This window comes from Ceratotherium simum, chromosome 36, assembly GCF_057802395.1.
Source record: "Ceratotherium simum simum isolate JZ-2026a chromosome 36, ASM5780239v1, whole genome shotgun sequence".
Classification (NCBI taxonomy): Eukaryota; Metazoa; Chordata; class Mammalia; order Perissodactyla; family Rhinocerotidae; genus Ceratotherium; species Ceratotherium simum.
The window spans coordinates 5,214,371-5,238,672 of NC_141935.1; the positions used below are offsets into that span (position 1 = coordinate 5,214,371).

The 24,302-nt window shown below is 38.7% G+C and overlaps 2 protein-coding genes across 5 annotated transcripts in view; one reads left to right on the top strand and one right to left on the bottom strand.

Moving 5' to 3' along the window:
* The window catches only part of DENND1B (DENN domain containing 1B), a 245,462-nt gene extending 240,124 nt beyond the window's left edge, over positions 1-5,338 (top strand). For all 4 annotated transcript variants that reach the window (XM_087424346.1, XM_087424343.1, XM_087424345.1 and 1 more), the window contains one exon: positions 181-5,338. In XM_087424346.1, the coding sequence (XP_087280472.1) occupies positions 181-717 (537 nt within the window). In that variant the 3' untranslated portion in view covers positions 718-5,338. The remainder of the gene's footprint in view (positions 1-180) is intronic.
* Positions 5,339-21,190: 15,852 nt separating this feature from the next.
* The window catches only part of CRB1 (crumbs cell polarity complex component 1), a 198,869-nt gene continuing 195,757 nt past the window's right edge, over positions 21,191-24,302 (bottom strand). The window contains exon 12 of the mRNA XM_087424347.1: positions 21,191-21,433. Within this exon, the coding sequence (XP_087280473.1) occupies positions 21,218-21,433 (216 nt within the window). The 3' untranslated portion in view covers positions 21,191-21,217. The remainder of the gene's footprint in view (positions 21,434-24,302) is intronic.

The window sequence follows — 24,302 nt, forward strand, 5'->3', positions numbered from 1 at the left end:
TATTAATAGAGCGATTTGGAGGTATTCAGAATTAACTATCAATGATATAGTTCCTCTGGGAGGAACTTCAAGTTCCCAGCCTTGAAAGATATTAATACTGATTGCAAAATGGAAACAAAAAATTGCTAAAGTAATGCTATAATTTTATTTAAAATTTTCTGAATTTGTTTCTTCTTTCAGAATAAATCCAATGCGCCTAGTGAGAATAACCTAGCCCTACTCTGCAGCGGTTCTGGTGATCAAGCGGAGTGGCATCTCGGGCAGGATGACAGCGCCCTCCATGGCAGACAGCTCCCTCCATCCCCCAGGAAGCGGGTTTCCTCTGTGGGCCTGGCAGATTCTCTCTTTATCCTGAAAGAGGAAACCAGTGAAAAGCACCTCAGTGGTGTCAGCGTGAGTGGGCCTCCCACAGTGGAGGAGCCAGCGTCTGCGTCAGGACTGGGTTTCCAGCCAGCTGCGCCTAAAGTTTCCCAAACTGAAGAAGGAAGAACGGAACAGAAGGAAACACTAAGCCAGACTTCAGATGATCTGCTTACACCCAGCCTTGGGCGACGCGCATCTACTTTTGTTCCTTGGGAGAAGAAAGGGAAAGAAGCCAAAGAGACTTCAGAAGACACTGGACTGCTTCATGAAGTGGTGTCATTATGTCGCATAACATCTGCCTTCCAACAGGACTTAAACATTTCAGAAGAGAACACAAGTGGAAACCAAGCTTAAATCAACAATTTCAGTCTCTTGCATCCAAACTTCTATGGAGACATTTTGGGATTCCATGTGATAGATATAGTAAACAATTATTTATAGGAATGACAGCTCTTACTACTGTCTGAAAATTATTTTTCATTTGGAACATGCATTTCCCCCATTCGTTCATCTCATGGGTGTATATTATCCATTGATTTTTAAATGTAAAGCTAATTCTTCTACTGTGCTGTTAAATCAGGTACTAGTTTGTATGTATGTTGAAAGTAGATATTGATGATTTCCCAGTATTTGGTGCTTAATGCCATTCATTTTATTTAAACTAAATATGCATATATAACCCTTGCATATAACCAGTAGCAACTATACTAATCTGGTTGAGCATGAACTGATCAAGATATCAAAACTTAACAGAACTAGCCTGAAACTGCTGAAACTGTTGACCCACTAATTGCCTTAATCTTAAGCCTATTTTAAGCATACTTAAATAATTTGTAGAATTACATGTAAATTTTGAAAGATAAGTTGTGTGTGTTCTGCAGAGCAATATTGCCTTTTTCTACTCACTGAATCAAGGACAAAATTCATTTTTTCAAAGTTAAAAAGCTCTCTTGTGGATACTGCAGCCACGTTTTCCAAAAAAGTATAAAGGTACACATTTACCTGTCACTCAGTGAAATATATGAAGTACTGAATTACAATGTGAAACATTGTAAAATTACAATGACTTCTGTTTACAAATGAGACACTTTAAAAAATTGTTACTGTCTCTCTGTATGCCTTTGTGTATATCCAGATCCCACCCCTAGAAAGCCAAATGCAACATGAACTGCCCTGATAAAAAATGGTCTTTTTTCTCTTAACTAATAATTCTCTATCAGAATGCTTCATGTCATCTCAAATTTACTGTTTAAAATAATTGACTTTATATTTTAGAAGTTTTAGATTTATAGAAAAATTGTGAAGAAAGTACAGAGAGTTCCCACATAACTCTGCACACCATTTCCCCTGTTACCAGCATCTTACATTAGTATGGTACGTTCCCCACAGTTAACGAACCGGTATTGATAGTCAGTCCAGGCTTTATTCAGGTTGCCTTAGTTTTTTCCTGATGTCCTTTTTCTGTTCCAGGATCCCACGCAGGACACCACATTACATTGGGTTGTCATGTCTCCTTAGATGCCTCTTGGCTGTGACAGTTTCTCAGGCTTTCCTTGTTTTCGATGACCTTGACAGTTTTGAAGAATACTGGTCAGATATATTGCAGGATGCCCCTCTATTGGAATTTGTCCGATGTTTTTCTCATGATTACGCTGGGATTATGGGTTTTGGGGGAGGAAGATTACAGAAGTAAAGTGCCATTTTTATCACATCATAGCAAGGGTGCATACTGTCCATATAATTTGTGAATGTTGCTGTTGACCTTGATGACCTCGCTGAGGCCGTGTTTGTCCGGTTTCTCCACTGTAAAGTTACTCCTTTCTCTCCCTTTCCACACTGTAGTCTTTGGAAGGAAGTCAATAGGTACAGCCCACACTTAAGGAGTAGGGGCTTATGCTTCCTCCTCTTTGAGGCAGAGTATCTACATAAATTATTTGGAATTCTTCTCCGTGGGAGAGTTGTCTCTTCTGCCTCAAATTCACTGTTAAGCTTTGAAATTCATCTGCGAAGGAGCCGTGCGTTGACTACTTCCTGATAGGCCGGATTAACAGGTATAATCAGAAGAAAAAACAATGATGTTATGGTTCATTTGTTATCAGTATGTTCAATAGATATACTCTAAACATCCCCAATCATGATTATTTTTTAGAAATTGTCGTTTTAAAAAAGGTGTTTCAGAAACCATTCAAGAACCCATCAGGACTGCACTCTAAAATATTTACTGAAAGAATGTAATTTTCAGTTTAAAAAAAGCCCTGGAAGGGGGTTTGTTAAAAACCTTGCTTAAAAATATTTATCTAGGTCAGTCTTTAAATAATTCAAAGAAAATGACCAAGTTTTTTTCTTTTTTAAACTGCATTCCAAAATCTAAATGGATATGTTTTATTTGGAACGATTATTCATGTTTATAAAGGAAGACAAATCTTGTTTTCTTTATAAGGATGGACTCTGTATATATTAAGGAAAAAAGTGTTTAATCCTTATTTTTTTAACACAAAAGTAAGACTCAAGGTTCTTATCAAATTTTGCCTTTTTATACTCATTACAAAATTCCATTTTACTTTATTGACACATAATAAAAGAAGTCCATTGATCAGCAGAGCTGTTCTAAATGAGAAAGAGAAAAGGTCACTCTGGTTGTTATTCTGCTCGGCAGATATTCCCTCATAATTTTTTAAAAGAATGTAAAGCAGCCTTTTAATATGGATATTGGAAGGAGGTATTTTTTTCTTTCAGAATTCGTAGTCTGCAGGATGAGATAATCGTGAGTGTAGCATAGGCAAAATTTGGGTTTTAGTGCATTTGCTTAATAAACATCACGGCCTCAGAATTTTCTGTCTTTCAGTCACCTCACAAGATGCTTGACTATAATGCTGTGTTATTTTAAGGATATTTAGCCACTCACAAGTAACATTTGCATCAAGGTATTTTAAGCTGGATTTGTGCCTTATTTTAACATAATAATCAGCTGTTATATTCCACGTTAGAAACAAAAGCAAAAGCAAAAACTCTACATGTTATTCTCAGAAAATCCAAAAGACTCATAGTATTAGTATTTCAAACCATTCAATTTTTGAGTATTCAAAGTCTGCTCTTAAACTAGACTTCCCAGTATTATGATGGCTGTATGGAGAAGGAAGTGAAATTAAGGTGAGTTCTGAAATACAAGTATTATCTTATTTTCTTCTAGGTTCATATTTTCTGTTATAACTAAACCAAATATTTGTAACCTCCCCTGCTGTTTGAATTTTCTTTTTCAAAGAGAAGTGACACATGTTCTACAACAGAATTGTGTAAACCAGTAAGACTCATGGCCTTGGGATGTGGTCTTCCTGTGGCCCCCAGACAGTGGCGATCCTCCCGCAGGCCGATCCGGCTTTTCTCCTTTTGCCCTTAGACGTCACGTCCGAGGTACTTCAGGGAGAGAAGAGGAGTATGTGAATTTAGGAACTATGGTTTTGTCAAGTGAAAGTGTTGTTAAGGGGTACATTTTCATGGTTACCTACTTTAGCATATTTTTAGAAAGGCATCAAAATATAGCATGATTCTTTTTCTGATTAAAAATTAATAACATCCGTTTAGGAAATATTTATTGACTCTTTGTACTGGTCATATGCAAGGTACAGTAACTGAGGAGGTAGGGAAATAATTGACCTGCTCTGCAGGAACCAATTAAAAGGAAAAGGAATTGCAAATCTCTGTTGTTAATAATAATAATAATAATAATAGTAATAATAATATATTTTGCTTAGACGTTATTAGCCCAAGATTCTAACACCAAAAAAAAAGGATCTTTTAAAGCTGCTTAGTCTAAAATATGCTCTAAGTAAAGAACTGTAGTACTGTTTCTAATTTCATTAATTTACTTTCTCTATTATACAAAGTATAATAATGCTGCTATCTAAGATATCTACTTTTAAAGGACAAATTCAGAGACTCTTAGAAACTAAGTGTCCCTGTTTATCTGATTCTCTATCACCACGATGCCTAGTCTTTTCACCAGGCAGCATAGGGCTCTCTATGATGGAATGAGGCTCCTTTGCAATACTTAAGGCCACTTTACTCAGTTTAGGATTAGCTGAGGGTGTGGATGCATGTCGATGGGAATCTAGTTTTTACTGTCTTTATCTTGATAACAGCTTTCTGTAGAAATAGTACCACCCCTTTTAAATTTAAACTATATGTGACAGTGCTGTTAGGATTATAGGATCCAGGAATGCTAATAAATTAGTTGTTTCTTAAATAAGGTGAAGAAGTAGACTCTTGATCAAGAAGAGAAAACCGTGCATATTCTTATAATCAGTAGATCTTCCTTCTCTTCTAGAAAATCTGGATTTTCAGGAAAAGATTATTTTCAACTATAAATTTTCTAATGCAGATTCCATTTTGTTTCAACTATAAATTTTCTAATGCAGATTCCATAAAAGACCCTGATTCTGGATAAATATTAGTAAATCAGAATATAATTGTAAAATGAAAACCCGTATCTAATTCCCCCAAGCACTTCTTAATATAGGAAATCGTTTTTACAGACTCTCGGTCAGTACCGACATCTATCCTATGTCGAGCCCGGAAATTTGTTAGTGTCTGTTTCTTAAAGCTTATTTAAGAGGCAGAGTTGTTTTGGGCAAACCAGTTAACATTTTGATTTGGTCAAGGTAGAGAATTACGTGTATTTAGAAAGAAGCATGTTTTATTTTGAAAATAATAGGATTTTGTGCAATATTTTTTCCTGCATACTTTAGTTCATATAAATATGCACATCTGCTTTTCCAGCAGATGCCTTAGGTCATGTTTTTCAGTATTTGTGTAAAACTGTATGTAGCAATGTTCTATGTGATTTTGGAGAAAAATATTCTTTATCATGTTGCCAGAAGAAATGTTTTTGTTTATTTAAAATAATTATGGATATTGCATTATTGTATCATAACTAACTGCCTCAGCAACAATAAATATGCAATAAGAAAATCCTGAACCTTAGTTTAGTATTAACAATATTGTTACTTTAAAAGAAATGTATATAGTGCAAAATGCTGATTCTACGTGTGTACATTTAACGAATGCTCAGTCTGTACCACATAAATCTAAACGGCCTTTGTATGGTGATGACCGCATGTGCAGATTGTAATACCCTTTGTGACGAACCTTTGGTAAGATTTATAAAGGGCATTGCCAATACTTTTTGACTGTCTGTAAACTAAGTTAATTTTTGTATAATGTACAGTTTGTTTAACCTTAGAGCTTCTATAGATTTCTACTTTGATTATACTTGAATGAGGCAGAAAAGCACTGTGGAAACTCTGTAGCTCTGGATGCGATATGCAAATATACCAAAAAAAGAAACCAAGGTACTGAACAGCACTGTTAACTGGATGATTTATATCCAGAAAGCTGTGCTTTTTAAAACCATAATTTAGTTAAGTAATTTAAAATCTTTTATCTTAAAAAGTTGCAAAGTCACAAATGATTACCTCTTTGATATGATAAACCTCTAAGTCTCTTCGTCTCTGTGATTTCATTTCTCAGATGAGAGCCGTGTTGAGGTACATTAACAAAATCCACCCTCTAGTTGATTACGTGATGTTTAGGACAGGATAGAATTAGAACTCTGTGCATGCTAAATGCACCACATGTGTCAAGTCACTATCCTTCAGATAGTATAACTTCCATATGGTGGTTTTGAGAACCACTTAATAATTATATACCAAAAATGAGATTTCTTGAATCTGTTATGATTTAGTACTTAATAGCAATGCCTAAAACAGCTGACAAGTAACAAAATTCGTGAAGCCTACAATTTAAAATGTATAAAGCTTTTTTACATAAAAGGTACATGAAAGGTTCAAAGTTGAACTTTTCCAAAGCATATTTCTTTTGCTTTAAAAAGACTGAAAATCTTGAGTTTTTTGCTAGACATGGTGACAGATATCTGTAAAAACCTACCCGCATTGAGATTTGCTTAACTATTCTTGCATCCTTGAGGCTACAGTATAAATCATCTCTGAAGTTGACTACTGTTGGGAGGACATTGTGTCTAAAAATATTGTTTTGGGAATTTAAAAAAATATGCAAAAATAAATAATAGGTGAACTACACATTACCATGAAGTGCCCAACAATGAAGTTATAAAATAAAATTGGTCATAATCAAAACTTTGCACAGTGGCGACTCTTCTTTTGCAGTTGGCCAGTCATCCGCCCGTGGTCTAGGTGAACTGCTGTAGGGCCTCTGTCTCCATCTCTGAGCTTTCTAACTGCTCGGTGTAAATTCTAACTGCTCGGTGTAAATTCGAGCCCAAATCTTCCTGACAGGTCTGCTTGAGAGGTGTCCATCCTTTCATGTAAGGTCAACTAGTTCTATTAGGCTCCAAAGTCATAGGATAGGTGAGTGGAGTGTCACTAAGTGTGTCAGAGCAGGACCATCCAAGCCTAACAACTGTGTCTATTGACCTTCATGTTAAGAGTTGAGGACGGAGATGAAACAGCAAAGTGTAGGAATAGGGCTCCAGAGACCAGAAGGGTGAATTCTCATCTGAGAGCTACGATGGTTCCACCTAGAGCAAAAGTCAAATTTGAAATAAACACAAAGCTTCCCTTTGGGTGCAGAATTTTGGGGAATAATATGCTGAACTTTTGTTGTTTCCATAGAAGGAGCAAAAGCCTTGACAATAAGCAAAAAGAGATTATCCTTGTCAGCCTAAGGGTTGGCTAACGCTTACTGGTTTAGATTGTTAACACTGCTGCCACCCCCACAGGGATTAGTCTCAGTCCCCTCGGTGTCTATGTATGAGAAGGGTGGTCGTATCTTAATTTTATAGATGCAGAAATAGAAAACCCAGTTGGATTTTCCTTACATATAAATGAAAGAAAATATCCTTTTTGGAGTATTAATATGTAGTGAGTCGGAGAATTTTCTTGCCGAGAAGTAACAGACTGAATTACAGGATACATAAAAATTTGTACATAAATGGAAAATATAATATTAATAGCATATAAATGAAATGGTGTACTGTGGAAGTTTCCAGGTGAATTAAAACCTTTCCCAAGTTCTGCCGTTGATTTGGACCTTACTTAATTTCCCTGAAGCTTTATTTCTATTTAAAATAGAAGTCTGTTCTTAGAGTGAATTATTAATATTTATTGAGAAACATTTGTGTACATAGCAGCTGCCGTATAATTTGAGGGAGAGAAAATATTCTGAAGTATCCAATTTTGTTTGAATTCATGGCTGTTTGGAGTATAAAACCATAAAATATAACTATAAAAATGTTAGATTTTATCTAATCCAGTGGCTCTCAAACCAAGCTTTTCATTAGAATCAGCTGTACAGCTTAAAAAAGAAGAAAAAAATGCTTGGACCATGCTCCTAGAGTTGCTGGAAACTAGTGCTTTGTAGACATGGAGAAACTGTAACTAGTCCTTTGTAGACATGGAGAAGCTGAGGAACAAAATAGATGAGTGGTACCCTTAAAGCCCCGTAGCAACAAATGGCCAAGCTGGGGTAGGGACCTGGCGGTCTGGCTTCAGCCTCCACGCTCTCAGGCAGAAACGTGGCCAGAAATTAAATGGCGTACCTAACGTGCATTTCCCGATCTGATTCTCTTTTCTCTTATCAAGTTTCTCCTGTAGGTTTTGGACAAGCCTTTTCTGACGAGATGCACTATGTAGGTTTTTAAGTACTGAATTTCCTGATACCTTTTTGGGAGATGGTATTAATATTCAGATTCTTCTTTTTTTCTTTTTTCTTTCCCCCCACCCCCATGCTCCCCAGCTCAGTTAATGCAATCTCAGGTAATCTTTGTTAAGTACATGGTTCGCTGTGGTATTTTTTCCCTTCCTCTTAATTTTATGTGCATGTCCTGGAGAGCGGATGGGGAGCGCTACCTTGACTGTGCATGATAACTGTATGGGAAGGCTTGGTGATGTATAAATTTGGAGGAAAAGGAAAGGCATAACCTGAATTTTTTAATGTGGAATCATTATTGACATAGAAATCTGTTGAGAGCATCTAAATGTGCTTTTCAGAATCTCCACAGATGTTACCACTACTTTTTAATTTTTCTCATGTTCAAGAACCAGCATTCGAGACAAAATTATTACTCTTCAGTTTTGTTATTTTAGAATCAAACCTATTTTAAATATGGAGTCTGTTTCATACTTACGGTGTTTTGTAGTAGCACCATTTAAACACTGCTTTAGTTTAAAGCAACGTATTTAAAATTTACAAATTACGTTTTATAACTGCAGTTTCTAACTTGAGGACTCACTTTGGGATATCAAAATACACTGATGGTGTTCATGTAGTGTTTTATTCAGTTTCTCCCAAAATTTAAACTTAATAATTTTAAGTAAGAGCTAAGATTTCAGAAATTTAATAAAGGTCCAAATTGGATATAAGCCCATTAGGCAAAAATCCCAACTTGTGAAATAGATGTTAGGAAGAAATGCTCTGTTTTATATTACAGGCTTCCTGCATAAGGGACGTGTTTATTGACAAACTGTTAGAAAAACCATTTGAATTTCTAAGCAAATGACGATTGATTGACACTTGAAATGTCTTTTTAAAAAACTTTCTGCTAGAGAAATTGCAGCAATTATTTCTCAGGAATAATTATATTTAAAACAGGTGCTCATACACATACAGCAAAAGGACATACTGTATAAAAATAGAGGAATGCTATCTTGGGGGGTCGTTATGGAGTATTAATATTGATTTTTGACCTGCATCTGTAAGGTGAACTAAAAGTCCTTGGGTGTCTTGATTTAAAGGTTCTGAAAGGATCTTCAAGTTGCTTTACTAACCCTCTTCTAGTATATGCTATAGGTAAGTCTGTTGAAAATTTAAAGACTACTATTGCTTTATGTAAAAATTCTTTTCCTTTTGAGGTACATCTTTCACATTTTTTTCAAATCAGCTTTATTGAGGTAAAATTTATATCCAACAAAGTCCACCCATTTTAAGAGTATAACAAGTTTTGGCAAATGTGTACAGTCATGTAACCTCCTCAAGATTTAGAACATTTTGTCACCCAAAAAACTGCTTTGTGCTCTTTTGCCACTGTCGCTCCCTCTTGATACTGGCTCCTGGCCACCCCTACATGTTTTCACTACAGATTTACCTTTTCAAGAATTTTGAATAAATGGAACCATACAACATGTAGCCTGCTGTGTCTGGCTTCTCTCGGTAGCATAGCCTATTGAGATGTATCCATGGTGTTCCACGTACCAATAGTTCCTTCATTTTTATTGCTGAGAAGTATTTCATTGTATTGATATGAAACAATGTATTTATTCATTCACTTACTGAAGCACGTTTGATTCTTCTCAATTTGGGGGTCATTCTGAATGAAGCTGCTCTGTACATTTGAGTACATGTTGTTGTGAGGAAAAGTGGTTTCATTTCCTTGAATTAATACCTAGGCGTGGGATTTCTGGGTTATGTGGTAACAACCATTAGGATGTGGGAGAGTTCCAGTTGCTCCACATTCTTGTCAACACATGTTACTGTCAATCATTTTAATTTTAGTCTTTCTGGTGGGTATTTAGTAGAATCTCATTTTGGTTTTAATTGTGTTTTTCTTATGACAAGATTTTGAGAATCTTTTTATATACTTATTGGCAATTCATATATCTTCGTTGAAGAAATCTTTTTATCTATATTTGTATTGAGTTGTTTCTCTTGCTACTGACTTGTAAGAGTGTTTTATATATTCTGGGTAAAATTTCCTTATGAGATATATGTTTTGCAAATCTTTTCTCTCAGTCTGTGGCTTGCCTTTTCATTTTCTTAATAATGTCTTTCAAACAAAGTTTTTAATTTTAAGGCAGTCCAAAATTATCAATTTTATCTTTCATGATTTATGCTTTTTTGTGTCCTAAGAAATTCTTTCCTAACCAGACTGTCATAAGAATTTTCTTCTAGAAGGTTTGTAGCTTTAGTGCTTGTATTTAGATGTCTGATTCATCTTGAGTTAATTTTTTTTATATTGTGTGCGGTAAGGACCAAGATTCATTTTATTTTCCGTAGTCTCGAGCACCACTTATTGAATAGACTATCCTTTCCCACCTTGAATATACAATATATTTCAAATCAACTGAGCATTTTGTGTGGGTTGAGGTCTGGACGATCCATTCTGATTGATTGATCTCTTCATCCATCCTTACAGCAATGCCACCACTATGTTGATGACTCTAGCTTTATGGTAAGTCTTGACATTCCATAGTATGAGCCCTACAACTTTGTTATTCTTCAATTTTATGTTCAATATTCTACGTCTTTTGCCTTTCCATTTTATGAACTTCAGAATATGATTTTCCTTACTACAAAATAGCTTACTAGAATTTAGGTTGGGGTTGGGTTGAATCTATAAATCAAGTTGGGAAAAATTAACATCTTACCAATATTGAGTCTTCCAGTTAATGAACATAGTATAGCACTCCAATTACTTACATCTTTAATTTTTCTCAGTAATGTTTTGTAATGTTCATTATGTCATATTTTATTAAATTTATCCCTGATCATTTCGTGTTTTTTGATGTGATTGTAAGTAGTTTCTTCCTGAAGTATCAATTTCCAACTATTCATTTTTAATATTTGGACATAAAAATTGTCCCTGAAGCTTTGCTAACAGAGTTTTAATTCTTCATTTCAAATCTCTCTCTATATATTTCTTTCCTTGCCTTATTACGCTGGCTAAGACCTACAGTACAATGTTTAATAGAAGTGAACATCTTTACCTTGTTCCCGATCTTAGGTGGAACACCTTCCCACTGATGATGATTTAGAAAAAGGAATCAAATGGGGAAATTTGCTCCTTGAAAACTTGAAGAATTAAAGCATTTGAGGTTGACTATACAGCTAACATATTTAAAGACTAAAGAACAAAATTGTCATAATTTACACAAGATACAAATTCAAGAAGACAGTGTGGATAAGCAAGCAGTTTTCCTGTATATACTGAGTTGAATGAAGCTACAACTCTGCATACTGTAAGTTCACTTTATCTCCCACCTTCTTAGTAAATAAACAATTTCTATGGTCACAGCTACCCCATTGGTTTGTGACTGTTCAGTTATTTACCCCCTTTCCTCGATCAAGTCTCTCAAGCAGCTCAAACAACATTTAATTTGTGTCTATCGCTCCTAGCTGCTCTCTGAGGAATCAAAGGACAAAAATTAAGTAAACAACTAATTTTCATGTACGTGAATTAATTCGATTTCCACATTGAAATGCCCAGACTACCCTCTTGTAACTCAAGTCTACCCTCCCTTGAAAGCACAAATCTTGTTCGTCTTTGAATCTCGAGATCTTAGCATGACATAAGGCCCACAGTAGATGCCTGATAGCCTTATGTTGAGTAAAACTGAATAGACTATCACTAGTTCAAGATGGCAGGATTTTGGAAAGATCTTACACCTCTCTGTTACCTCTCACATGAGTGTGATAAATAAACTATCCCTTCCTTTGGAAACGGCCTACCACTAAATATTCCCATCAGACACGCAAAACCAAAAATAAAAGGAATGGTGTTGAACTTAATTAAAATTAACAGTCTCAAGCTAACCCTGAGGTTATGATGGAAGTGTGAGGGAAAGAAGCACAAACAAGCAATCAGGACCTTCTTTCTAAAGCTCGAAACCCAGGAGGAAATTAATCCCATAGCCATTTCTGCATGAATTATGGGTAAAGGCTCTCAAATGAGAGTATAGGGAGGTGTTAATGTGTACGTTTAAAGGATGCACAAGGCAAAGGATAATTTAAATATTTGTCTGGCCCTCCTGATTTATTGGATGAGTAAATGTGAAACTTGTTCCCAAGCATCATCTCTTTCTTTTCCTATCGTCCATCAATGAAGCGTAGTGTTAACAGTAGAGACCATTATGTATTTCAAGGTTTAAACTGAATAATATCCAAGCAACTGCCATTTGGTTTGTTCCAGTGATTGCTCCGCCCAGTTATTTAATGATTTTGAAAATGTTAGCATAGCAGGAAAGAATTTAGAGGTCATTTAAATCTTCTTTGTATTTAAATTATTTGATAGAATCCTGGCCAGATTTGACCCTTGGCACATTATAAAGCAGGTCATGATCTCATTTTGATATCGTGGCTTCTTTGATGACATCGTCAGCAATGTCAGAATTTCAACCTAATTAGTTGCATCTTATTTTGTGATTTGTCTTAGGTGCCCTTGCTTGCAGGCTGAATTATTTTTTTTAGCCTTTCTCAACTTGTCACATTTTAAATGTCACCAGACCAGTATTAATATAATTGGCTTCTTCCTTCTCTCTTTTGCATCCATTGCTCCCTCCCTCTGCACAAGAATGTTCCTTTTGGAGCTCTGCTGCTCTTTTGCCCTGGACAGTAAAACAATCTCCTTTCAGAATAATCGACCGCTTCAGAAATTTCTGTTCTGTGTTTTGTGCAATCTTTACCACCACCATTCCTCCTCCCAGGTAAGATTTCAGATGATATGTTTGATTTCAATTAATTATGTTGTACTTGGCACCAAATGCAAGACATTTGGTGATTTTTTTTTTCATTAAACGAGTGAACTGAATAATTCTGTTTAAAATGAATGTGAAGGAAGTATTATTACATGTACTGGTTTGAAATCAGATTACATGTTCCAGATATGTTTGAAGGATTCAAAAAACATGCCTTTTCAACAACCTCTTGTGGGTTGGGGAATGCTAAAAGGTTTGCAGGTCTGGGCATCCTTGAAACTGTCAGAATGCCTCAGGGAGTGGGGCATGAGGAGGAGACCCTTCAGAGAGCATCACGTCCTTCATTACTTTAACTTCAGTGATCCGACACAGAGAGGGAAAGCTGTGGAATTTGGAGGAGACGCCCAGGAGTCACAGAGGGCTCAGTTTGCTTCCTTGTTGTTTTTTTTTTTTTTGAGACGAAGATCAGCCCTGAGCTAACATCCATGCCAATCCTCTTTTTGCTGAGGAAGACTGGCCCTGAGCTAACATCTGTGCCCATCTTCCTCCACTTTGTGTGGGACGCCTCCATAGGCCTCCATAGGTGCATCCGTGCGCGCCCAGAATCCAAACCCCCGCCGCCAGCAGCGGAGCGCAAGCACTTAACTGCTGCGCCACGGCGCCGGCCCCTGCTTCCTTGTTTCAGGTGGAAGAGGTGGCAAGAAAATGAGCAAGGAGTGGACTTGAAACTCAGAACAAATAAATCTGTGCTGAAAAGTAAATAATACCAAGCAAGAAACAGATCATATTTCCTCTCGCGGATCACAAAGGGCAATTATGCTGACGAATGAGAAAGTGAAGTGGGGCCCAGCACTGAGGGGGAACAATAGCTAAATCCGCCCAGGGATGTTCACGCCAACATGGACGGATTGTCACCAGCCACGTGCCTACCCAGCTCATCAATCAGAGTTATGTGTGCGTGTCTGTCTCGGGGAGCCCTGGGGTAGCAAGGCCCTCCTCCGTGTGTCCTAAGCCTGGGCCCCCTTAGGAGCAGGTGGAGGGCTTTGCCCGAGCTTCAGTGTGCTTGGGAAGGGTGGTCTAGAACAGAGCAAAGGACTCTGAAGAGAGCTGAGTGTGACAACAGGACAGGCCTAATCTAATGAACTTGAGAACACTACAAATTTCTGGAAAGCTCGGAGCGTTGCAGGAGCTGTGTTCCTCTGTAATTGTTACCTGACAACTCAGCTCCAGGTCGAGTTAAGGGAGCAATGCTGGTCTGTGCAGCCACTGCTGGCCCAGGGACGTTCATAGGACGCAGGAGAAGACCCCGAGCGCCCTTCTCTGACAGTGACTTCTGGAAGTCAGGCCCACAGGGGCGGGGACGATGGAAGCTGCCACAGCCACTCTGTAGCCTGCTGAGCCTCTGGTGATGCCACTCCTGAGAGAACGGGACGCCTGCGACGCCAACACATCATGGGGACTAGGGAGACTTCAATATTTTAACGTTTTCACCCTTTTTTACTCTCTGAGTCACCCTTGAGGGAGAAGAGGGTGGTGCCCTTTATCTTGTCACAAAAGGGGAGAGTCAAGACGGCTAACTGATATTTCTCAGTAAGATAAGAAAAAGCCACTTCGGACCAAGAACACTGCAGGGATCGGAGCTTCAGAGGTTCTCAATGGGGCTTTGAGTTCAGGAGTCTGTAAATAAATAATAAACTAATAAACAGCAGGAGAATGTAACCTGGAAAAGAGGGTGACACTCAGCAATTTAGTGGGAAACAGAAGTTATAACACACAGTTGGATTAAACACAGTTGGTCAGAAAGTTCACCTTTCTGACAAATGCTCTATTTCTTCAATTATTGCTTCAAATATTTAATGATCAAAAATACCTGTTTTTTTTTTTTTTTGTGAGGAAGATCAGCCCTGAGCTAACATCCATGCTAATTCTCCTCTTTTTGCTGAGGAAGACCGGCTCTGAGCTAACATCTATTACCAATCCTCCTCCTTTTTTCTCCCCAAAGCCCCAGTAGATAGCTGTATGTCATAGTCGCACATCCTTCCAGTTGCTGTATGTGGGACGCAGCCTCAGCATGGCCAGAGAAGCGGTGCGTCGGTGCGCGCCCGTGATCTGAACCTGGGCCGCCAGCAGCAGAGCGCGTGCACTTAACCGCTAAGCCACGGGGCTGGCCCCAAAATACCTGTTTTTAATAAAGAGAGCTGTTTCTGGGGAGAAATGATACTGGATTACGTCTTATCCACACCTGTGGACAGAGACTCTCTGACTACTATACACATCCTGACCGGCATCGGATAGCAGCAAAAAGAAATTTTTATGGTTTTAGGGAGAAAATAAAGTGACTTTAAAAACTGATTTTTTTTTATAGCTAACTTGTAACAGTGATGAAAATACCACAGCATCCCAAAAATCTGTTTTTTGCTTTGTCTGTATATTGATGAAAGAATGTGAAGTCTGTCTGTTTAGTTTCTTGTCTACACTGGCTTTCGTGCAAGGTGACGGTTTTTGACCAAATTTGTTCCTAAACACTATTAGGTTCTACCTTGAATTTTGGCCTATGAATTGATCTGCCCTCTTGATTTATTTTTCACCTACCTTGATCATCTTTGGTTTTAATGTCTTGATCAAAGGCCACAGAAAGAAATATCTTCTGAGAAGAGGCCTATTCATCCTCTTTAAAATAAATTGAGATTATTTATCAAACAAGTTTTAACATTAGCCTTGCATGGCAACAATGTGTTTATTTTTGTGACACTTCTTGTACAATTGTCTCATTCACTCTTGTGGGTGGATGTTAGATCTACTGAAATGCTTTCGACAGGCCAAAACAATATTCATGTCAGTTCCGGAACTCCATTAAATCTAAATAAATGTAATTTTATCACATCCATGTGTGTGGCCAGTTTCTGCAAGACAGAGGTATTGGAATTAATTTGTATTTTGTTTCAAAAGATTGTTCAAAAGATTTACAGTGGCCTCTATCAATTCAGATGACAATATATTTATTTTCTAATTGTAAGCAATGTTTTCTTCATTTTTTATTTCCCACGACAAGGCCTCCCATTCTACCAAAGTAATAGCATTCTACCAAATGCTAAATAAGCCGACATAATTGGAATCTCCCCTAATCAGCGATTCTGGCTTCCCTTCTGTCTATCAGAGAATTAAATACCAATGCATTAGAAAAATAACAAAGACGTTGAGGAAAATTTGAGCCTGGGTTCGTGTGGGGATGTCTATATTCTGGACTTCAGAAACCTATGAATTTTGGAAACCCCATAAAAGAAACCTTAGGAGTTAGGCTTAACTAAATTTTTCCATATGACAAAATATTTTCAAATTAAACCTATTCTTGGTGGTTACTGTTTAGTTTATGTTCTTGCAAAATTAAACATCCCCAAATTATTCAAAGGGAGAGAAATTTCTTTTTTTAACGAACAGGACTGGCCTAGCAAAATAAGGTTTCTGAATTCTCTCTGTTAGGAGGAAGCTAACCTATAAGTTGTCTTGCAGATAACTGCCCCATGCAGTAGAAGGCTTTTGGATATTAGCACGTCACTGAATGAATTGACCTATGGCACGTCCAAGTCCGTGACATGAAGGGCTGTGTCGCAGCAGGGTTCTGAGCACCTATACTTTGGGGACTTTTAACAACATATATACTTGTTGCCATTTGGGGTTTGCTTTATTTCAGCCCTAAATGAGCTCCAATTTTGGAGCCTCAAGTTACAATTTGGGAGCACCTCTTAGCACTGGAAGATGTAGTTTGGGGAGCAGTTTCCAAGGGGAGATTGTCACCCCACAGATGAGGAGAGCCTGTAACTGGTTCTTCAAGCAGCCGTCCTCAGGCAGGTACGGCCAAATATATTTGATGGATGTTGTTCCCAGGCTTCTGGAACCACGTAAAGCAGGGCCTGGGTACCAAATCAGAGAAGGATGGGCTTACGTTGGAAACATGCATTTTTGTCATCACTCTTCAGTACAAGGCACAGCAGTAAAAGTCCCACTTTTGCTGGAAGCCAGTTGAAATGTGAAAGGTCACACTGACCCCAGAATTGAGACAAGTTTCATGATTTGAATCAGGCCCTCGTAGAGCATAAAACCAGGTGAAGCTGGCGGCTAATCATCATCAAAAGAGGGACTGAAACCAAGATGCACGGGTCGATCTTTCTTGCTGCTGCTGAGGGTAGACGACTGTGATTCCTTAGCAAAAGAGGTTTAGGGAGGGATCCTAAAAGGCTGGCAAAAGAAAAAAAAGTCATTTCTGTAAAGCAAAACTTTTAAAAAAAATTCTTATTGTTAGTTGTTTGGGAGACTGAGAGACCTGAAACCTTTTGATTTATTTCCTGACAATTTTATTGAGAACACACAAGAGGCATGTATGGTTCATGTTAGTTCTACAGATGAAGTGATTTCTTCAGGTGGGTGGTTCTGCCATCACAGGGGACATTCGGAGGCACGGGAATGACATGAAGAAACAGTCTTTCTCTGCACAAAACCTGCTCATTTTCCAAATACATCATATGATGGATGGGAAGGAGGCTAGGAGGAGTGGTTACCGACTTGGTGTGTTTGGCAGATAGGGTGGGAGGTGGAGGAAATGTTGCCTCTGCTGCCACCCCTCCCCCTGAGGCTCCACTTTATCCCATTGATAACAATAGGTGCTATGAGTTGAGTGCTTACTTGCAGTTAAGCATTTCACACTGATAATTATCATAAGATGCTTCTGAGATAGACATATGATTCCATTTTTCAGCCTAAGTTGATGTCACCTGCATGGGGCAGATCAGAAATTTAAACCTGTGTTTCTTTGTCTCCAGACGCTCTTATAATGAGGATAAAAGTTCCTCTTTCAAGGAGCTGTTGTAAAGTTTACATGAGTTATCACGCACGTACTGTAGCAAGACCTCCCTAAAGGATCCCTCATGGTCATGATCATGATCAAAATTATCGTTACAATGATGCCTTCTAGTTCTAAGATTACTCCTCACTTACCACCACTAATACTAATTGGTAATAATAATAATTTTGGCTGCCCAGGGCTGATTCTGGGCCGTACCCCTCTCAGCCTCAGATGAGAGCACCTGTTGAATGGAGGTAATTCTAGGAAGAAAAGTAGGGACAGCTTCGACAGCTGATTTAAGTTAGACTCACTTGTCATTTCCTGCCTCTCTTTGCAGTCACTGGGGCTCCAGAAGCCACGTGAGAGGCCACTCTAAGGTGCCTCCTGTCATTCCTTGTAAACACACACCAGATGTGCCTTTCCATTGGTGCCCTTGGCCGGGATTCACCCGGACAGGAAGAAGGGAGGCTGTGTCCCCTTCACAACTGTGCCCCAAGGCCTGCCAACAGCTGCCCTGGGAGGGCGGTGGCCCCCGGCGCCACCCAGGGCCGTGTTTGGATTTAGTGGATCTTCACTCTTATTTCCCACTCTGAGAAATCAGGCATACGTTTGTCATATTTTATTAATAATGTACTAATTATTGTTACTATGCAGATGAATACTGCATAGTCCACTAGTCCCCAGAGCAGCAGTTTTGGAGGCAAAGAAATTAGAATCAGAGCCACATGTACATTGCCGTGTCCCTCAGGTTGCCTCATGGCTGTGAATGACATGTCTCAGTTATGGACTGCTGTGTAACACACGGCCCCAAACCTGTGTGGCTTCAAACACTGATTCATTATTTCTCTGCGACTCTGTGGGCTGATTGTGGGTTGTCCTCTGCTGGTCTCATGTGGGTCACACGTGGACGCATCCAGCAGGCAGGGTGGCTGGAACTGGCCCAGCTGGGCCTCCTTCTCCACGTGGTGTTTTCACTCCAGGCTCCTTCACAGCATGGCAGCCTCAGGGCCGCCATCTAAGGGAGGGGAAAAAGCTGTGAGCCTCCTGTGCCCAGCGTCATTTCCAGGACATTCTGTGGATCGAAGCAAGTTGCAGGCCAGACATGACTCGAGGGAAAGCAAACCGATTCTGCCTCTCGATGGAAGGCGTGGCACCCTTGCAATGCAAACAGGCAGCAGAGGTTCAGCTTACTGGGCCAGTCTGTAAGGAACTTGATGTGTTTGGAGCGTCCACATGGAGTCATTCATTTATTCAGCCTGCATGCATTCATTCATGCATATATTGGAGCATGCATTCCTATGCAAAGCCCTAAACTAGCCCCGGGAAGAGGGTGAAGAGCCAGATTAACTAGACATCTTCTCTAAACTGAAGGTATCACCATTGACAATTATCTTTTTCTTCTTACTTGTGCTAATCCCAATGGCACCAACTTCTCCTCTGTGATTTTTTCAGTTTGTAATTTTTTAAACTCAGCTACTTATTTTTTTCCTCTGAGCTTTTTCTGTCTTTTTCGTATAAACTTTTATTGAGAAGTTGTAACTCTGATGGGACGCAACAGTAAAGAAAATGTCCCATGGCATACTCCACATGGAGACACCCGGAGACATCCATTTTCTTGAACTAACACGTAAAGGAATATTAGAACTTGAGGAAAAGCCAGAGATTAAGACATTAGGGTACAGAGCTATGACAGTTGAATAGCCAAAGCACCCAATGGGATTTTGGTCACTTTGGGATTTTGCTGGTGGCAGGCACAAATTTGAGCAATAGTCATTCATTATTTGTCCATTTATGCAGAAAATATTTATTGTGCTCTATGGGTTAGTCTGGTGGAGAACATTGTAGCGAAAGAACAAAACAAAGTTCTTGTCCTCATGTAACTCAAATTCTAGTCAAGGAAACGAATGGCAAAACATGTCATTTGTCAAGGAGTGATAAACGGCATGGAAGAAAATAAAGCAAAGTCAAGGAGATTAGAGGAAAACAGCAAAAGAGATAGAGAGGGGTGGACAGTGAGGTCAGAGGAAAATCAAGATGGAATGGTGTCCCGTTGGACGGAAAGTATTTCAAGAAAGGAATGACAATTTTTCAAAGGCTGCTGAGTGGTCAGGTAAGCTGAGGACTGAGGACGGGCCATTGCGTTTGGCAATGTAGAGGTCATCGGTGACACTGACCTGAGCTATTTCATGGAGTGATGCAGAGAAAAGCCAAATTAATTTGAACTCAAGAGAGAATGGAAGGAGCGGAAGGAGAGACGGCGAATACAGAAAACTCATTTGCGGATATTTTGCTGAAGGGGGTGCTGAGGAATGGTCTGGTAATTGGAGGGAGATGTGGGCCGCAGGAGAGAATTTTATATGATAGGAAATATGGCAGCCTCTTGGGTGCTATTGGATGTGATCCAGTACAGTGGGAAAACTGATGATGTGGGGGAGAGAGGGTCAATTTCTGGAATGATGTCCTTGAATAGTTGAGAAGGATAGATTGCTCTAGAACAGATTTAAGATTTCATGCCATGACACTTTTTGAGCATATATCCAAAATATATAGGCACATATTTTAAGTTTTTCCTTATATGCTACTTTGATAGCATGTTATATGCATTTCAAAGCATATATAAAATTCTAACCAAATCTTTGGAGAAAAAATATGTGCATAGAAGGCCCAGTATTTTCTCTCCATACCCTATAGATAGTCTTACACTCATACCCCTTGACGTGCATAAGGGTTCTGTCACTGTTTGACACTGACTTATCAAAAAGCTGTTGGAAGGAAAGAGCTTGGTCTTTTATATTTGAGAATCTGAGTTTTCCTTTTATCTTGTTTTCTGTCTAGGGAAGTGTCTTGACCTCAAGCAACCCCTTATAAAGAGCAATGACTTTAAATGTAACGCTTGAGATGATTTAGTTAAAAAACCTAATTCATAAGAAGGTTTTTCAAATGCTCCTAGAGGTTACTTTTGTCACATGTAATGACACAAAATGCAAAAAATACTCAGAAGGGAGAACTACCACATTTCAATTTTTATTTGTTCACCTTGGGTTGCCTTTTAGCCATAAGTAATTCCTTTGGCTTTCTCAAATCCATGACTGAAGGACAAACGTGTACATCTCATCATAGGTATACAACTAAAACCTTCCACACGTGATAGGAAGAGTGAGAAATGTATTCTATTTTTTTTTCCTGTAGTTTCTGTGTAAAAAAAACGCAGTTGCCAGCTAATGGGCAAACTAAAACAATGTTCCCAAGTTGCAGAGAGTAAAGAGTATAAATGACAGGACTGGAGCTTCTCCCAGAAGACACTGTCCCCGGGAAGATATTTTTGCTAATTACCAGGCTGAAATTACTGGCACAAAAACATTCTTCTGTGATTGTCTAACATAGCACAATAAAACAATGGTGTCGAGTTGAACCACTATGGAAGTCTTTAAGAAGGTCAAAGGGGTCCTTCCCACAGTGTAAATATAATCCCAGCTGTAAACTGATATCTCCAGGTATGTCAGAAAAACACTGGAGGACAGTCCTCACGTTCTCAGAGTGTGGATCTCCTTCTCAGAGAGACAGAACGCTCCTAAATCAGCCTCTCCATCGCAGGGGGTGGCATCGTGCTCCACATCTCCACTCGAGAGCCCTCCTTCTCCTGCTGGCTCGGGCTGTAGGTTCCCTGAGTTGCCCTTTTGTTGGAGGCGACAACGGAAGCAGCAACCGCCAGAAAGAGGATCAACAACAAGGCTAACGTCACCAAGCCGATGGAGGTGAAAATGTTCGAGATCAAGTCACCTGCCAACTGGAAGGAATGAAATAATTGTGATGTGAATCATAGAACAAAGGACAATGGAACTCCCCTAGAATGAAAACCAACCAGACAATGGAGAAAGGAAAGTTTCTTTAATAAATGGTGTTGGGAAAACTGGACAGCCACATGCAAAAGAATGAAAGTAGACCATTATCTTACACTATACACAAAAATTAACTCACACTGAGTTAAAGACTTGAATGTAAGAGCTGAAACCATAAAACTCCTAGAAGAAAATATAGGCAGGACAGTCTTTGGCATCAGTCTTAGCAGCATCTTTTCGAATATCACGTTTCCTCAGGCAAGGGAAACAAAAGAAAAAATAAACAAATGGGACTACATCAGACTAAAGAGCTTCTGCAAGGCAAAAGAAGCCATGAATAAAATGAAAAGACAACCCATCAACTAGGAGAAAATATTTACAAATCATATATCCGACAAGGGGTTAATTTCTAAAATATATAAAGAACTCGTACAACTCAATAACAAAGAAACAAACAACCCAATCAAAAAATGGGCAGAGGCTATGAACAAACATTTTTCCGAAGAAGATATACAGATGGCCAACAGGCACATGAAAAGATGTTCAACATCACTAATTATTAGGGAAATGCAAATCAAAACTATAATGAGATATCACCTTATACCTGTCAGAATGGCTATATTTAACAAGACAAAAAAACAACAAATGTTGGAGAGGATATGGAGAAAAGGGAACCCTCATACACTGCTGGTGGGAATGCAAACTGGTGCAGCCACTATGGAAAACAGTATGGAAATTTCTCAAAAAATTAGAAATACCATATGATCCAGCTATCCCACTACCGGATATTTATCCAAAGATCTTAAAATCAGCAATCCAAAGAGATTTATGCACTCCTACATTCATTGCAGCAATATTGACAAGAGCCAAGATGTGGAAGCAACCCAAGTGCCCTTCAACTGATGAATGGATAAAGAAGATGTGGTATATATATACAACGGACTACTTCTCAGCCATGAAAAAAGACAAAATCGTCCCATTTGCAACAACATGGATAGACCTTGAAGGTGTGATATTAATTGAAATAAGCCAGACAGAGAAAGACAAACACTGCAAGATTTCACTCATATGTGGAAGATAAACAAACACACGGATAAAGAGAACAGATTAGTGGTTACCGGACGGGAAGGGGGTTGGGGGAGGGTGAAAGGGGTATAGGGGCACATATGTCTGGTGACGGATAAAAATTAGACTTGGTGGTGAGCACAATGCAGTCTATACAGAAACTGATGAATAATAATGTACAGTTGAAATTACACAGTGTTATAAACCATTATGACCTCAATAAAATAATTGGAAAAAAAAGTAAAAGATAAACAAATTGGGAAAAATATTTGGAAAATATGATAAAAAAAAAGAAAAGAAAACCAACCAGAGCACTGGTGCTACTTGGGACTGTAAAAAGAGCGAGGTCTTAAAAGAAATCCCATATCATGTGGAAATGACTATGTATCTAGCATCTCAGGTCTAGAGTCAGGAGATGTGGCTTGAAATATCTCCTGTGTTTACTCTGTGTCTTAATTTCAGTGACTGAGGTCATTCGTGTGACATCAAGGGCAGAGGATGAACCCACAACGTATATTTATAAAATAGTTCTACATCTATAGAAACATTCACAATCTCTTGCCTCCTTTGCCAAAAGTTCTGATTTTAGACTGAAAGAATGGTTGTTTTACAGGAGAATTTTGTTTTACAAAAATATGGTGTTTTCTTGGGAAAGGAAGCAAATTGAATTAGTTAGGTCTCGTGGGAAAGCTCCCAGGGCAGAGGACGCTCAGCTATGTGCTGGTCTCACAGGCGGTTTCCATAATCATCACTTGGATTTGGATTCGATGTGACAATTGAATGGCTGTAAGCACCCAAGAGCTCGATGCCGAACCAAACATCTAGAAACAGAAAACTGCAGGTAGAGGCCTGTCAGGAGGAGCTGGATCCAGGACGCTCAGGGGTGTTATACACAGTGGTTTGTTTAATGTTGATTCCAACGTGTTTGCCAAGCACTTTTTAGCAATGAATAACGTGAAGCTGTGATTTAGTTGCACAGAAATATTAAAGACGGGAAGAAGCACCACTTGAATTTTTAACTGGTTTTCAGAGAAATATTTCTGTCAGAGTAAAAGCAGCACTGAGGTAGTTTAGTTGTCATGTAGCTTTCTCTGTGACCCGTCGCCCATTACCTAGCCCATCTACTGTCACACACGGAATCTTTGCTTAACATCCCAGGGGATTTTAAACATCTTCACTCTGCTTACAGGTTTGTTTTTTCTGTTCACTGTACCTTAATTTAAACCATTATATAATTAATATTATACTGTCTCTTTTCACAGTGTTGTCTTGGATGTACTCACTATAAGCCGTGTTCAAATGTGGTTCATTAAAGGAATCCTGAGAAAAAAGAACAAAGCTGGAGGTATCACACTCCCTGATTTCAAACTATACTACAAAGCTCTAGTAACCAAAACAGCATGGTACTGGCACAAAAACAGACACACAGATCAATGGAATAGAATCGAAAGCCCAGAAATAAACCCACACGTCTATGGACAGCTAATCTTTGACAAAGGAGCCAAGAATATACAATGGGGAAAAGAAAGTCTCTTCAACAAATGGTGTTGGGAAAACTGGATAGCCACATGCAAAGAAATGAAAGTAGACCCTTACCTTACACCATACACAAAAATTAACTCCAAATGGATTAAAGACTTGAATGTAAGACCTGAAACTATGAAACTTCTAGAAGAAAACATAGGCAGTACGCTCTTCCACATCGGTCTTAGCAACATCTTTTCAAGCACCACATCTGACTGGGCAAGAGAA